The 13,693-nt window shown below is 43.0% G+C and overlaps 1 protein-coding gene across 1 annotated transcript in view; it reads left to right on the top strand.

The window, feature by feature from the left end:
- HTT (huntingtin) overlaps positions 1–13,693 on the top strand; it is a 778,980-nt gene that overhangs the window by 75,156 nt on the left and 690,131 nt on the right. The window contains exons 16-17 of the mRNA XM_078772674.1: positions 11,081–11,230; positions 11,361–11,437. Of these exons, the coding sequence (XP_078628800.1) occupies positions 11,081–11,230; positions 11,361–11,437 (227 nt within the window). The remainder of the gene's footprint in view (positions 1–11,080; positions 11,231–11,360; positions 11,438–13,693) is intronic.

The raw sequence follows: 13,693 nt of genomic DNA, 5'->3' as shown, positions 1-13,693 counted from the left end.
CCTTCTCTCCTGACAAGGTGGAGGAGTTTTTGTCAAACCTCGACTCTGATTCTGCAACTGGACCAGACGGCATCAGCCCACGGGTCTTAAAATCCTGCTCTGCCACTCTATCTCACCCTCTCTCTGTTCTTTTCACCCTATCTTTTGCTCAAGGTCATCTGCCAGCATCCTGGAAATCAGCTAACATTACCGCTTTACACAAAAAAGGTGCAAAAACAGATCCTTGCAACTACAGACCAATCAGCCTGCTCCCAATTATCAGCAAAGTCATGGAATCCATCATTGCTTCGGATATGAAATCTTTCCTCTTCTCCAATGGCTTGATCTCTGATCATCAATTTGGTTTCAGACCAGGTCACTCTACTCTGGACATGCTGCTTCTGCTGTCTCAACAATGGATGGAGGTCCTCAATGCCAAACAGGAAATCAGAGCTGCCTCCCTTGACATATCAAGGGCCTTTGATACGGTCTGGCACCCAGCTCTGCTCACCAAACTCTCCTCCTATGGTATCCATGGAAATCTCCATGCATGGCTTGCGGACTTCCTCTCTGGTCGTAGTCAACGTGTGGCCCTGAATGGATTTCTCTCATCTCCCCTTCCTGTTCAGGCTGGAGTTCCCCAAGGAAGTGTGCTGGGCCCTGTGCTTTTTCTGGTCTTTATCAATGATCTCTCTGACTCTCTGGAAAATCCTCTCTATCTCTTTGCTGATGACTCCACTCTCTGCCGCTCCATTCCTCTTCCCTCAGATCGGCAGTCTGCAGCCTCCTCACTCTCTGAAGACCTGGACAAAATCACAGACTGGTCAAACAAGTGGAACATGTCTTTCAATCCTGCCAAATCTCACTCTCTTACTATGTCTCTCCGAAAAGATCGACTGGACAACCCTCCCATCTACTTTCTCAACAATCCTCTCCAAGAAGTTCTGTCACTCAAGCTTTTGGGTCTCACTATCTGCCATGATCTTTCTTGGGAAAACCACATTTCCAAGCTGGCCTCCAAAGCCAGTCGCCGACTGGGCATCCTCCGTCGTGCGAAGTCCTTCCTCGGCACACCTGAGCTCCTCACCACTTACAAGGCTTTCATCCGCAGCTCAATGGAATACTGTTCTCCCCTATGGGCTGGTGCTCCTGCCTCACACCTGGCTCGGCTTCACGCTGTTGAATCCAAAGCTTTCAAAATCATTGGAATCTCCCGCGATGAAGCTATCTCTGAGGGCCTTTCACTCACTCACCGCAGGCAGGTAGGTGGTCTTTCTGTCTTCTACCGACTCCTCTCCGGCCTTGCTCCCCCAGCTCTCTCTGTGCTCTGTCCCCCAAATATTCCTACAGGTCGCACAAGATCTGCCAGCAACCCTCTGATGGTTAAACTGCCGAAATCTCGGCTCTCTGCTCACCTTCACTCTTTCATTCCTCTTTTCTCCCGCCTGTGGAACAAACTCCCACACTCCCTTCAATCCCTCTCCTCCCTCCAGGTCTTTAAAACAGCTGTTCACCACCATCTCTTATCTTCCCCCATCCATAACCTTGATCTTTTCTACCCCCACTAATTCACCCCAGATCCACCTTGTTTGAAATTCCAACTTATTTCCTGGAAATCCTGGCAGTGTCCATATGTTTATACCTCTCCCACCCCCCCCCCTTCACATGCCTCCCCCCCTTCACATGCCTCCCCCCCTTCACATGCCTCCCCCCCAAAGCCCTCTCCCTCCCACAGATCTCTCGATGTCTCCATGTCTCTCGGTCCCTGCTCTCAAATGTTGTGTTTGTGTCCTTCCCCCTCTCTCCCCATCTTGTCTACCGCTCCCGATGTTATTTGTTTTATGTGTCTGTTTGTCTTTCTGTGTGATTAATGTTCGCTCTTTCACGAGCCTCGATCTTGTATACAAAAAAAAAAAAAAAAAAAAAAAAAAATAAATAAATAAATAAATAAATAGCAGGGTTGTGGGATAAAATTGAGGGAGACTTGGAGAAATAACGGATGTGGGGAAGAATGAGGGCAAGGGGATGACACGGAGTGGAGAATATGCATACAACCGAAACTCTCATAGAAATGGAAGAAAAAACGATGGAAACTTTGGAAGATGTGGGTTTGGGGAGGGTGAATGGGGGTATCGAGGATTATGGTTGTAGATGGGAGTGGGCTGCTTGTAATACACCAGCAGCAGGCTTCAGGGACTTCTTGGATTATTAGTTCCCCACCCAGAGGGTATTATAGGTTTGCTCTCCATCTGTCTGTCTGCCCCTCTGTCCATCTGTCCATTCCACCTGTGGGATTTCGAGACTTTTTCCCCACACCCTTTAACATATTCAACTGAAACTTGGTGCATGACTTTATTATGACAAGTTACAGAACAAGTTTGTGTTTCAGGGCGTTTCATGGAGTTATGCCATTTTTACACACTTTTATTTAACGTCATCTGAACGTTGTTCGTTTGTCCCGTATCAAATCTTTGAGCCGTTCGTTTTCTAGGTTCCATAGGTCCTATATAGCTAAAATTTGGCCCACGGTCCTCTTTTCCGGTACATTTTCATCTATCAAAATTAATAATAATAAAAAAAGGTTTTAAATGATTTTTTTAATTTTTATTTTCAGGCCTAAAACATGGTTTTTCGTTTACTTGTTGAACTTAGAAAATATCACATTATACATGGGTCCACTGACTCCACCCCACTGCTTTACATGCATTAGCTGTACATCTGGCCTGACTCTACCCCAATTAAAATCATATGCCGCAATTCCATGAAGTAGCACAGATTGGCAGGCATCAGGCCTTAAGCCTGGTTGTTGGTCCATGGCGCAGTGCAATTGCTGTGATCCCAGATATATAACCCATACGCATGTTTTTGCTTCATGTATATACGTCGGGCAGGCTATGTTTACCTTCGCAAAAGCGGAAGGTTATGTTTTGATCGCTGTGTATTTATTTGTATGTCTGTGTGTGTGTATGTTAATCGCATAACTCAAAAAGTATTCAACCGAATTGCATGAAATTTGGTGGGATGATTGGTTATTATACGGGACACATTTGATTAGATTTTGGGAAACAGATTTGCTCAAATTCTGACTATTTTTAACTCGATCGTATTTCACTCAAAGTTATGAGCGACTGAAGAAGAAGATGTCCATCCAGGACGTCATCACTATAACGCGATCTCCCGCGATCATTTCAACCTCAAAAAAAATTATAATTGCAGATTTGACAATAGATGAGGCATATTAACAAACGAATGAAACAGATTTGCTCAAATTCTGACTATTTTTAACTCGATCGTATTTCACTCAAAGTTATGCGCGACTGAAGAAGAAGATGTCCATCCAGGACGTCATCACTATAACGCAATCTCCCGCGATCATTTCAACCTCAAAAAAAATTATAATTGCAGATTTGTCAAGAGATGAGGCGTATTAACAAACGAATGAAACAGATTTGCTCAAATTCTGACTATTTTTAACTCGATCGTATTTCACTCAAAGTTATGAGCGACTGAAGAAGAGGATGTCCATCCAAGACGTCATCACTATAACGCGATCTCCCGCAATCATTTCAACCTCAAATGAAATTCAAATTGCAGATTTGTCAATCGGGGAGGCATATTAACAGACGAATGAAACAGATTTGCTCAAATTCTGATTTTTAAAAATCGATCGCATTTCACATAAAGTTTGAGGTACTAAAGAAGAAGAAGATTCGTTTAGCTTCTCAGATAAAATAAATAATTCTGTCTGCAATTTCAGGTTAATTACCTTCGCAAAAGCGGAAGGTTATGTTTTGATCGCTGTGTATTTATTTGTATGTCTGTGTGTGTGTGTGTGTGTGTATGTTATTCGCATAACTCAAAAAGTATTCAACCGAATTGCATGAAATTTGGTGGGATGATTGGTTATTATACGGGACACATTTGATTAGATTTTGGGAGCAATCGGGTCAAAGGTCAAGGTCAAGGTCACGAAAAGGTCAAAATCGTATTTTTACCATAGCGCGGTCAATTTTTATCCAATTGGCATGCAACTAATGCCAAAATGTTCAGAATTCAATGCCCGATCTTGTGATATACGACATGACCCAGTGAAGACATTACCCTTGTTAGCGGTTGGGGGTCAAAGGTCAGGGGGGTCACGACCTTGCAAAATGTGCGTTTTTTGTCATAACTCGGTCAATTCTTATCCGATTTGCATGAAATCAGCACCAAACTGTTCACTGTTCTGTTCCCTACACTCCCATGTCAAGTACAGAACAGTAGCTGCGGCGAAGGTATGCGCTCTACCGAGTGCCCGTTCTAGTTTTATTATATTTTTGGCACTGAACACGGCTATATACACCACCCAGGGAAAGGGGTGTATGTGTTTACTGATATTGAACTGAAACTTGGTAGGGGACATGTGTTGCAAAGCAATTCTCCCTGTTGTTGTGCTTGCTTTATCAGGCTGTGATGCGGAGACAGAGTTGTTGATCAGCTAATCTGGTGTTGATCTAAGATAGTGTTGCCATCACCGTTGTGTGTTAAAACAATTTCTATTTTTCAATTCGCCTTGACTTTTTTTTTTATGAGTTATTTGTTTTTCATAAGACATTTTTAATCAAATTCGGAAGCAATCCTACACGTGAATCTTTCGAGCTTTGCTTTCTTAGTTTTGCATGCATTTGAAACGGTGAGATGAAAATCTGTGTCCGTTTTGTGTTCTCCCATGTTTGTTGCCTTTTTAATTTCATTCAAATCAACTAAATACTCATGTAGTCTATTTAGCTACATATATTAACTTTATTTATTTATTATTAACTATATTTATTTATTATTGACTATATTTATTTCTTATTAACTATATTCATTTATTCAGTCATTAACTATATTTAATATTACTTAACTTAATATATTGTCGCATTCCTGGTGATTCAAGTCTTCCAAGGAAGCGGATTTCCGAACGGGCTTTAACTTAGAGCCGTATAGTCAAAATATAGCGGAGAATATGCGTGGGGGAGAGGCCGGAGCGCTTACCTTCATGGATTCCACCCGACGTCCTCAACCCTGCAATAAATCAACTCAAACGACACAGGATTTAAAATGTACAAATAAATGCCGGCCTTATTCAGAAATGCTGGTAACCAAATGACACACGATAACACTAAATCCCTAAATTGAGGGACCCTCCGGCCTCCACACAGACTTGTATATGCACAAAGGGGAAAAATAACTGAAAATAAATGTGTCTGTGTGCACTTAGCTCTGAGCATCTCCAAAATCTCGTCAGAGATCGTCCAAGGCTTTGGCGGGAAAATGCGCTCGTTCGTGTGGGATAGGCCTCACCGCGCGTCCACTCACTCCTGGCCTCGTCACTCTGCAGCGAGCAGGCAGCGCCTGTCCACTCGTCGTTCTTGCTTGGACAACCGCAGCTCTTCCTCCTCACGACCACCAGCAAGATGCCGGATCAAGGCCGCCCGCGACGAAGCCTCCCCGCGTAAGAGAGCAAAGCGCAACCGTCCACTATGGATCCAGGATCAGCATCCCAAGGAAGAGAGAGAAAATGTCCACCAGCGCATTCCTTTATCGTCCAGGCTCTGACGTCATCTGTCATGCTTCACCAATCAGCGAGTCCTTTCTTACCAGTCCTTCCCGTCATTCAAACTCTCGACCAATCACTGCTCTTTGGGCGTGTCTCTACGGCCCTGCCTATCCTGCATGCTCGCCAAGTCAGGGTTGTCAGCAGTAGTGCTTGGTGCATGGTTTCCGGCGGTTTTTTGTCCCCTGTTGCACCCCGGAGCGAAAGGGGGACTATGGTTTTCCCCCCCGTCCGTGCGTGCGAATGTGCGTGCGTGCGTAAGCGAAGGACCGGATTCTAATTTGGTGTGTGGATGCAATCCTCGTCAAAATTCAAGATGGCCGCCGCCATGTATGTCTGATGCCATATATGTCTGAAAATTGTGAGCGGAATATCTTGAAAAATAAGCGAAGTACCAACTTCTAATCTGGTGTGTGGGTGTATCTAGGCATAAGGAAGAACCCTATTGAAAATTGGGTCGCCACGTCAAAATCCAAGACGGCCGCCACCATATACATGTCTGAACCTTGTGAGCGAAATATCTTGAAAAATAAACTAACTACTAACTTCTAATCTGGTGTGTGGATGTATCTCGGCATAAGGAAGAACGCTATTGAAAATTGGGTCGCCACGTCAAAATCCAAGATGGCCGCCACCATATATATGTCTGAACCTTGTGAGTGAAATATCTTGAAAAATAAACGAAGTACTAACTTCTAATCTGGTGTGTGGGTGTATCTATGCATAAGGGAGAACGCTATTGAAAATTGGCTCGCCACGTCAAAATCCAAGATGGCCGCCACCATATACATGTCTGAACCTTGTGAGCGAAATATCTTGAAAAATAAACGAACTACTAACTCCTAATCTGGTGTGTGTATCTACGCATACGGAAGAACGCTATTGAAAATTGGGTCGCCACGTCAAAATCCAAGATGGCCGCCGCCATGTATGTCTGAACCTTGTGAGTGGAATATCTTGAAAAATAAGCGAAGTACCAACTTCTAATCTGGTGTGTGGGTGTATCTAGGCATAAGGAAGAACGCTAATGAAAATTGGGTCGCCACATCAAAATCCAAGATGGCCGCCACCATATACATGTGTGAACCTTGTGAGCGAAATATCTTGAAAAATAAATGAACTACTAACTCCTAATCTGCTGTGTGAGTGTATCTACGCATAAGGAAGAACGCTATTGAAAATTGCGTCGCCATGTCAAAATCCAAGATGTCCGCCACCATATATATGTCTGAACCTTGTGAGCGAAATAACTCGAAAAATAAACGAACTACTAACCTCTAATCTGGTGTGTGGGTGTATCTACGCATAAGGGAGAACGCTATTGAAAATTGGGTCGTCACGTCAAAATCCAAGATGGCCGCCTTGCGTCTTCCACTTTGTCAACTCACATCACTTCAACGACGAAGGACCTAGGCGTAACGCTTGTATTAATTGGTGTGTTTAATGGGCGATTTTGGCTCTGTGTCAAGCGTGGTGTCATAAGGATCAGAAGAATAAATTACAGAGGCAGCAACACACAGGGATTAATTTACCCATAATCCCTCACTAATTAACAAACCCACCCCTTGTGAAGGGGACGAAGATACAAGCTTACCCACGACACACAGTCTACCGGATCCCTACTTATGGTACATTGAGGTGGTTCTTCTTCTTCACGACAGTCGGAGCATACTAATCTATACACTCTACCTGAACGAAGGTATCCCTACCCCCCACAAACGTAACAATATTTAACATGTTAGCTTGAAACAACTACCAACCATTGTCATTTATATTGCGAGTCATTACCTCTGCCGCCGAAGGTGGATGGAGGTTATGTTTTCACCCCTGGCTGTCTGTTTGTCTGTGAACAGGATATCTCAAAACGTTGTGGACGAATTTGGACAAGATTTGGTGGAGAGGTAGTATATGTCACAAGGATGAAATGATTAGATTTTGGTGAAGATCCGGATTCGGATCCGGCTATGAGAATTTTAAAAGTGATTCTTCACCATTGGGGAGATAGGGCCAAAAACGATACATAGCAGGATATCTCAAAAAGTTGTGGACGGATTTGGACGAAACTTGGTGGAGAGGTTGCGCGTCTGACAAGGACGATTCGATTCGATGTTGGTGAAGATCTGAATATGGATTCGGATATGAAAATTATTTAATTTTTAAGTGATTATTCACCATTGGGAGATCGAGCCAAAAACGATATAGAGCAGAATATCTCAAAGGTTGTGAATGGATTTGGACGAAACTTGGTGGAGAGGTTGGGAATGTGACGATGAAGAATTGATTCAATTTTGTTGAAGATCTGGATCTGGATCAGAGAATTATTTATTTTTAAGTGCTTCTTCACCATTGAGAGAGCAGGCGAAAAGCGATATACAGCATGATATTAAAAAAAGTTATGGACTAGTTATGACTAAATTTGGTGGACGAGTTGGTTAGGTAACAAGAACAAGCCGATTAGATTTTTTTTTTCAGGTCCGAATCCAGATCCGGCCTATCAGTGGGATACAAAACATAAACTGTTCAGCCTGGTGGAGGTATGAGGTCTACTGAGCATCATTCTAGTTTTAAATGAAGTCTTGTTTGGCCACCTTTTCATGACTTCTTTGGGTATCTTTTGCACATTGAAGGAATTTAACTTTTTTTTGATCATTTATGACATATGCAAGTATCCTGGATGGATTGCAGAATCTTTTGCACATAAACGTGACATTAATATATACTGGCAATAAAAAGTGGGAAATGTAATAAGGGTGAGGAGGTTGGTCTTCGGGTGTGTGGCCTGCAGAGCGACTGACCTTGAAGAACTTTCTACCAACCTGGTTGTGCACTCTGGGTAAGGAGTGGAAAGACACCGATCAAAAAGCAATAAAAAAGCACAAAATATGGTAATAGGGACGAGAAGGAAAATGTAAAAAGTAACGGATAAAGCAGTTGAAATGAAGGCAGAAGTCATATGAAAGATGAGTGAAGATGTTTAAGAATACTTGAATCATCCAGTGAGGACAGTTGCCATGAAGAAGTTGCAGAAGCCATGAAGCAACTTGCCTTCACCTCATGGAAGGCTAATCCAACTGAAGGAAATCTCAGTTCCTTTCACAAAGCTCGGAACAAGTGTGTGTCCACCCTCAGGAGAGCTAGGAAATAATATCTCTCTACTCTCAAGACTGAACTCTCAAACCTGTCTCCCTCCTCCAAATCTTGGTGGCGTCTGGCCAAATCTGTTTCTGGTGTTTGTTCCTCTTCCATCCCCTCCCTTACCTCAAACGGCGACACAGCTGACTCCGCACGTGAAAAAGCGAATGCCTCAACTCTGTGTTTGCCCCCAAAATATTGTGTCCCGAACCCATCTCTCTCTGTACCCACCTTTCCCAGTCGAACCCAGCTGCTCCAGGACTCTGTCTTTCTCTCTTGACAAGGTGGAGAAGTTATTGTCAAACCTCGAATCTGATTCTGCAACTGGACCAGACGGCATCAGCTGGACCATCAGCTTAAAATCCTGCTCTGCCTTTCTATCTCACCCTCTTTCTGTTCTCTTCACCCTCGCTTTTGCTCAAGGTCATCTGCCATCAGCTTGGAAATAAGCCAACATTACCGCTTTACACAAAAAAGGTGCAAAAACAGATCCTTGCAACTACAGACCAATAAGCCTGCTCCCAATTATCAGCAGTCATGGAATCCATCATTGCTTCGGATATCAAACCTTCCTCTTCTCCAATGGCTTGATCTCGGATCATCAATTTGGATTCAGACCACGTCACTCTACTCTGGACATGCTGCTTCTGCTGTCTCAACAATGAATGGAGGTCCTCAATACCAAACAGGAAATTAGAGCTGTCTCCCTTGACATATCATGTGCCTTCGATACGGTCTGGCACCCATCTCTGCTCACCAAACTCTCCTCTTATGGCATCCATGGAAACCTCCACGCATGGCTTGCAGTCTTCCACTCTGGTCGTAGTCAATATGTGGCCCTGAATGGATTTTTCTCATCTCCCCTTCCTCTTCAGACTGGAGTTCCCCAGGGCAGTGTTCTGGGCCCTGTGCTTTTCCTGGTCTTCATCATTGATCTCTCCGACTCTCTGGAAATTCCTTTCTATCTCTTTGCTGATGACTCCACTCTCTGCCGCTCCATACCTTTTCCCTCAGATCGACAGTCTGCAGCTTCCTTACTCTCTGCAGAACTGGACAAAATCAGACTGGTCAAACAAGTGGAACATGTCTTTCAATCCTGACAAATCTCACACTCTCACTATGTCTCTCCGAAAAGATAATCTGGAAAACCCTCCCATCTACTTTCTGAACAATCCTCTCCAATAATCCGAGATCTGCAAGAATCTCTGAACAATCCGAGGGCCTTTCACTTACTCAACGCAGGCAGGTTGGTGGTCTTTGTCTTCTACCGACTCCTCTCTGGCCCAGCTCCCCCAGCTCTGTCTGTGCTCTGTCCCCCAAATATTTCTACAGGTCGCACAAGATCTGCCTGCAACCCTCTCATGGTTAAATTGCCAAAATCAAGACACTCTATTCGCCTTCACTCTTTCATTACTCTTTTGTCCCACCGCTGGCACAAACTCCCTTACTCTATTCAATCCCACTCCTCCCTCCAGGTTTTTAAAACAGTTGTTTTAAACTGTTTTAAAACAGTAAAACAGTTTTAAAACAGTAAAACAGGGTTCCCCCATCCAAAACCGTGATCTTTTCTTACCCTGTTAATTCACCCCAGATCCACTTTTTTGAAATTCCCACTTCTTTCCTGGAAGTCCTAGCAGTGTCCATGTGTTTTATACCTCTCCCGTCCCCCCTCCTTCCCGCCTTCCCGTGCCTCCTCCCCCAAGCCCTCTCCCTCCCACAGATCTCCCGATGTCCCTGCTCTCAAATGTTGTACTAGTGTGCTTCCCTCTCTCTCCCCATATTATCTCTTGCTCCCTTTATCTTATGTTTTATGTTTCAGTTTGTCTTTTTGTGATTGTCAGTTCTTACACGAGCCTCGAACTTGTATACAAAAAAAAATAAAAAAATCCCATCCAACGTGAGAATGTCCAGCTAAGTTCTCTGGCATGGCATTTGGATAGTGTCCATTTAATGTCTGATAACTATATTGAATTAAAAATACCACATTTCACCGAATGAAATCTTTCGCTCAGACTCGATTCAACCGGCTGTCAATTAGCATGTGAGCTCCTGAGCAAAATGAGATAAATTAAAACTCGATAACATCGCTTTCCTTCCCATAAATACACTTTCAATTCACTCTGCCTGCTCTTTGGTCAAGTTGGAATCTCCGCCGATTAACAACTTCTCTTACATTTTAACACATTATTGTGCAAATTGAATATTAACAAGAAAAAAACGCCTTTTATCTCTCCGCAATGTAGGCAAATTTCTCATTTATGGATGCAATTTACGATAGCAATGAGGAGTGAGATAATTGTTTGATTTTTTTCTTCATGTTCAAATGTTGCTCATGCATTTTGATCATAATCACGATGATCTAAAGCTTTTCCTCCAATGTGATGTCGACAGAGCAATTGGTGAGCGATGTGCTCGGATACATATCCCACTCAGACCCGCAATTGCGCGGTGCCACAGCGGTGCTCTGTGGCACAGTACTTCATGCACTGCTTTCCCATCGACCAACGGTTATTTCCACCAACTCTATTGAACACGTTGCAGGTATGCAAGCGTCCTGTGTTTGAATGTTGCAGTGTGTTTAACAAATTCTGTCGGACGTTTGAAAACCATGGACATTTTTTTCTGATATGTCTGTGCCATGTGTATCTGGCGGGCTGTTTTTCCTTGGCAGACATTCTCATACCCATTGAAACTGCACTTTGTGACACGTCCTCTGTAACAAGTCGTCTTGCCTGCATTGCTGTGAGGGTAAGGCAACTCGCTCAATTCGTTATGCCGCATGAAGTTCGTGTTTCTGTACAACCGAAGTGTGGTGTTTCATAATTTATTTTGTGCAGAAGGAATAATTTTATGGATAATTGAGCAGGTCATCAGCACAACTAAAATTGGCAAGGGAGGAGCTCAAACTCAAGACCCTGAGATATTAAGCCAACACCTTAAGCGTTAAGTCAACACCAGCCTTATTTTCCTGTATGAAGAACAAAAAGTTTATTTTTTTGAGTTATTAAATTCATGAAACTTACATTTCATAATAATAATGATAAACTTGATCCAATAATGTGATGGTGATGTTGATGATGGTGATGATAAAGACAAGTTGATGTAGATGATCGTGCCTCGCCATATTGGCGGCATCTTCTTCACCCCAATACACATGCCACACCCTCTACTGTTATATACATCGGTGTGTTGCATGGTTCCTGGAAGTATTAAGTGATTTGTGTTCTTCTGTCTTCAAGTATATAATTCAATTTAAATATAGGTCAAAAGAGGTTTAGGCTGTATAAATTTAATTCTGGGTTATACTGCCATTTTCCCCAGTGTCTATTACATCACCTTATCTAACACATTGCATTAGTTATTCATGCCTGTTGTTTGTGTCCTTTATACCGTCCTTAAAAACATTAATTTTTCTGTTTGGAATGATTTTCGATCTTCTTGTTTTCCTGCCAGGCTGGCAGACAGCATAAAAATATTATCTCACTCCTCTTTGTGCATGTGCGATCGGGAAGTATTCTGAGTCGAGGTACGGTAAAACGAAAGACTTGTCTTCCTGTTCATGTTCTGATTCTTGTTCAAAATATAACGTTAGATTGAAACAAGTCGTATCTCGATCATAAACGGACTATCACAAAGTGATAAGATGGACAGACAGATGGACATGCAGACATGGAACTATTGCTTAACCCATCTTTTCCCTTCGCGTGCACGTGGTGGAAACACGATGACGTCACCAGTTTGAATCATGTGATTTGATGTAGTCCTTGCTCTTTTGTAACAACCAGCACAGCAGCTCAATGCCAACCTAGAAGCCTCGGTGCAATGCAATGTGGTTAATATGTTGATGCAATTACATGATGTGCAACGTCTTCCCTGAGGTTGTTCCTCACGATGAGAAACGGGTTGAATCCAACGAATGTGTCAGTTGAAGCAAAACATTCTTCTCTCCCAAGGCACAGGAGGTCACCATCATATTTTCCAACGAGGTGCAACATTGTGAATCTAAGTTTGTGTTGTTTGTCGTAAGCTCGGTGATTGTTGAGCATTGCGGATGGCAGTGACAGTACCATCACTGGTGCCTGCTCCACTCGCTGGTGCATGCTCTCAAACTACCAAGTTTACATAAATCCCAACGGGCTTCCTATTTTATCCCTGCTGGAGTGAAACGTTTTTCAGACTCCGATAACATGATTCCTTGCACTCTTTTGAACTTCCCTTTTTTTTTGTTCTTGGCCATAATTTTGACTCCGTATAATCAGCAGAAGGAAACGTTTCTCACCAGTTGAGGTCAACATAGTCAAATTCATCATGACGAGGACACTTGATAAGGAGGACTTCTATACTGGCTTAGAGAAACTGCTGTACTAAACAGATAACTCACCGTCAACTATTGTGATATATAATCAAGTTATCTGCATTACCAAACCCATACCGGAGGAGATTATCCTCATTCTTGATGCTATCCTTTGCAGGCAATCATGATTGCCGGGGAGAGAAGGACTTGATGTCGCTATGTGGAGATTTCGTATCCATAAAAGTATTGATTAAGCCATTACTGCAGGCCGCTTCTGAAATCCTCGTAGTCTATTTTATGGGTGTGGGCAGCTTGGCATGTTGGCTTTAATTGCATTTCATTTTGCTTCTGTGCACAAAGGTCACGTAATGCAAGAGGAAAACAGCAGTGCTGGGCAGTGGGCATTATATCGAGGAAAAGAGTCTCAAATTTGTCTTGTGTTTCATTCATAGCTCATTCTGTTTTGTTCTTTTTGATTTCCTGCTTGCTATCGCTTTCTGGGTAAAAGTTTTTGCAAATCTATGAATGAAATTTGAGAAGAAGCAAAGTGAATAGCTATTTCACTCTCACATCGATCACATGCACACATGCACCTGGTACATCAGTTTCATATTTACCTCTGCCACCGAAGGTGGATGGAGGTTTTGTATTCACCCGTTCGGCTGCTTGTTTCTTGCAAAATCGAAGATTTGCAATTATATTTGTTGGTC

Source organism: Myxine glutinosa, chromosome 2, assembly GCF_964187855.1.
Source record: "Myxine glutinosa chromosome 2, kmMyxGlut1.1, whole genome shotgun sequence".
Classification (NCBI taxonomy): Eukaryota; Metazoa; Chordata; class Myxini; order Myxiniformes; family Myxinidae; genus Myxine; species Myxine glutinosa.
This window is presented reverse-complemented; position numbering and strand designations above follow the sequence as displayed.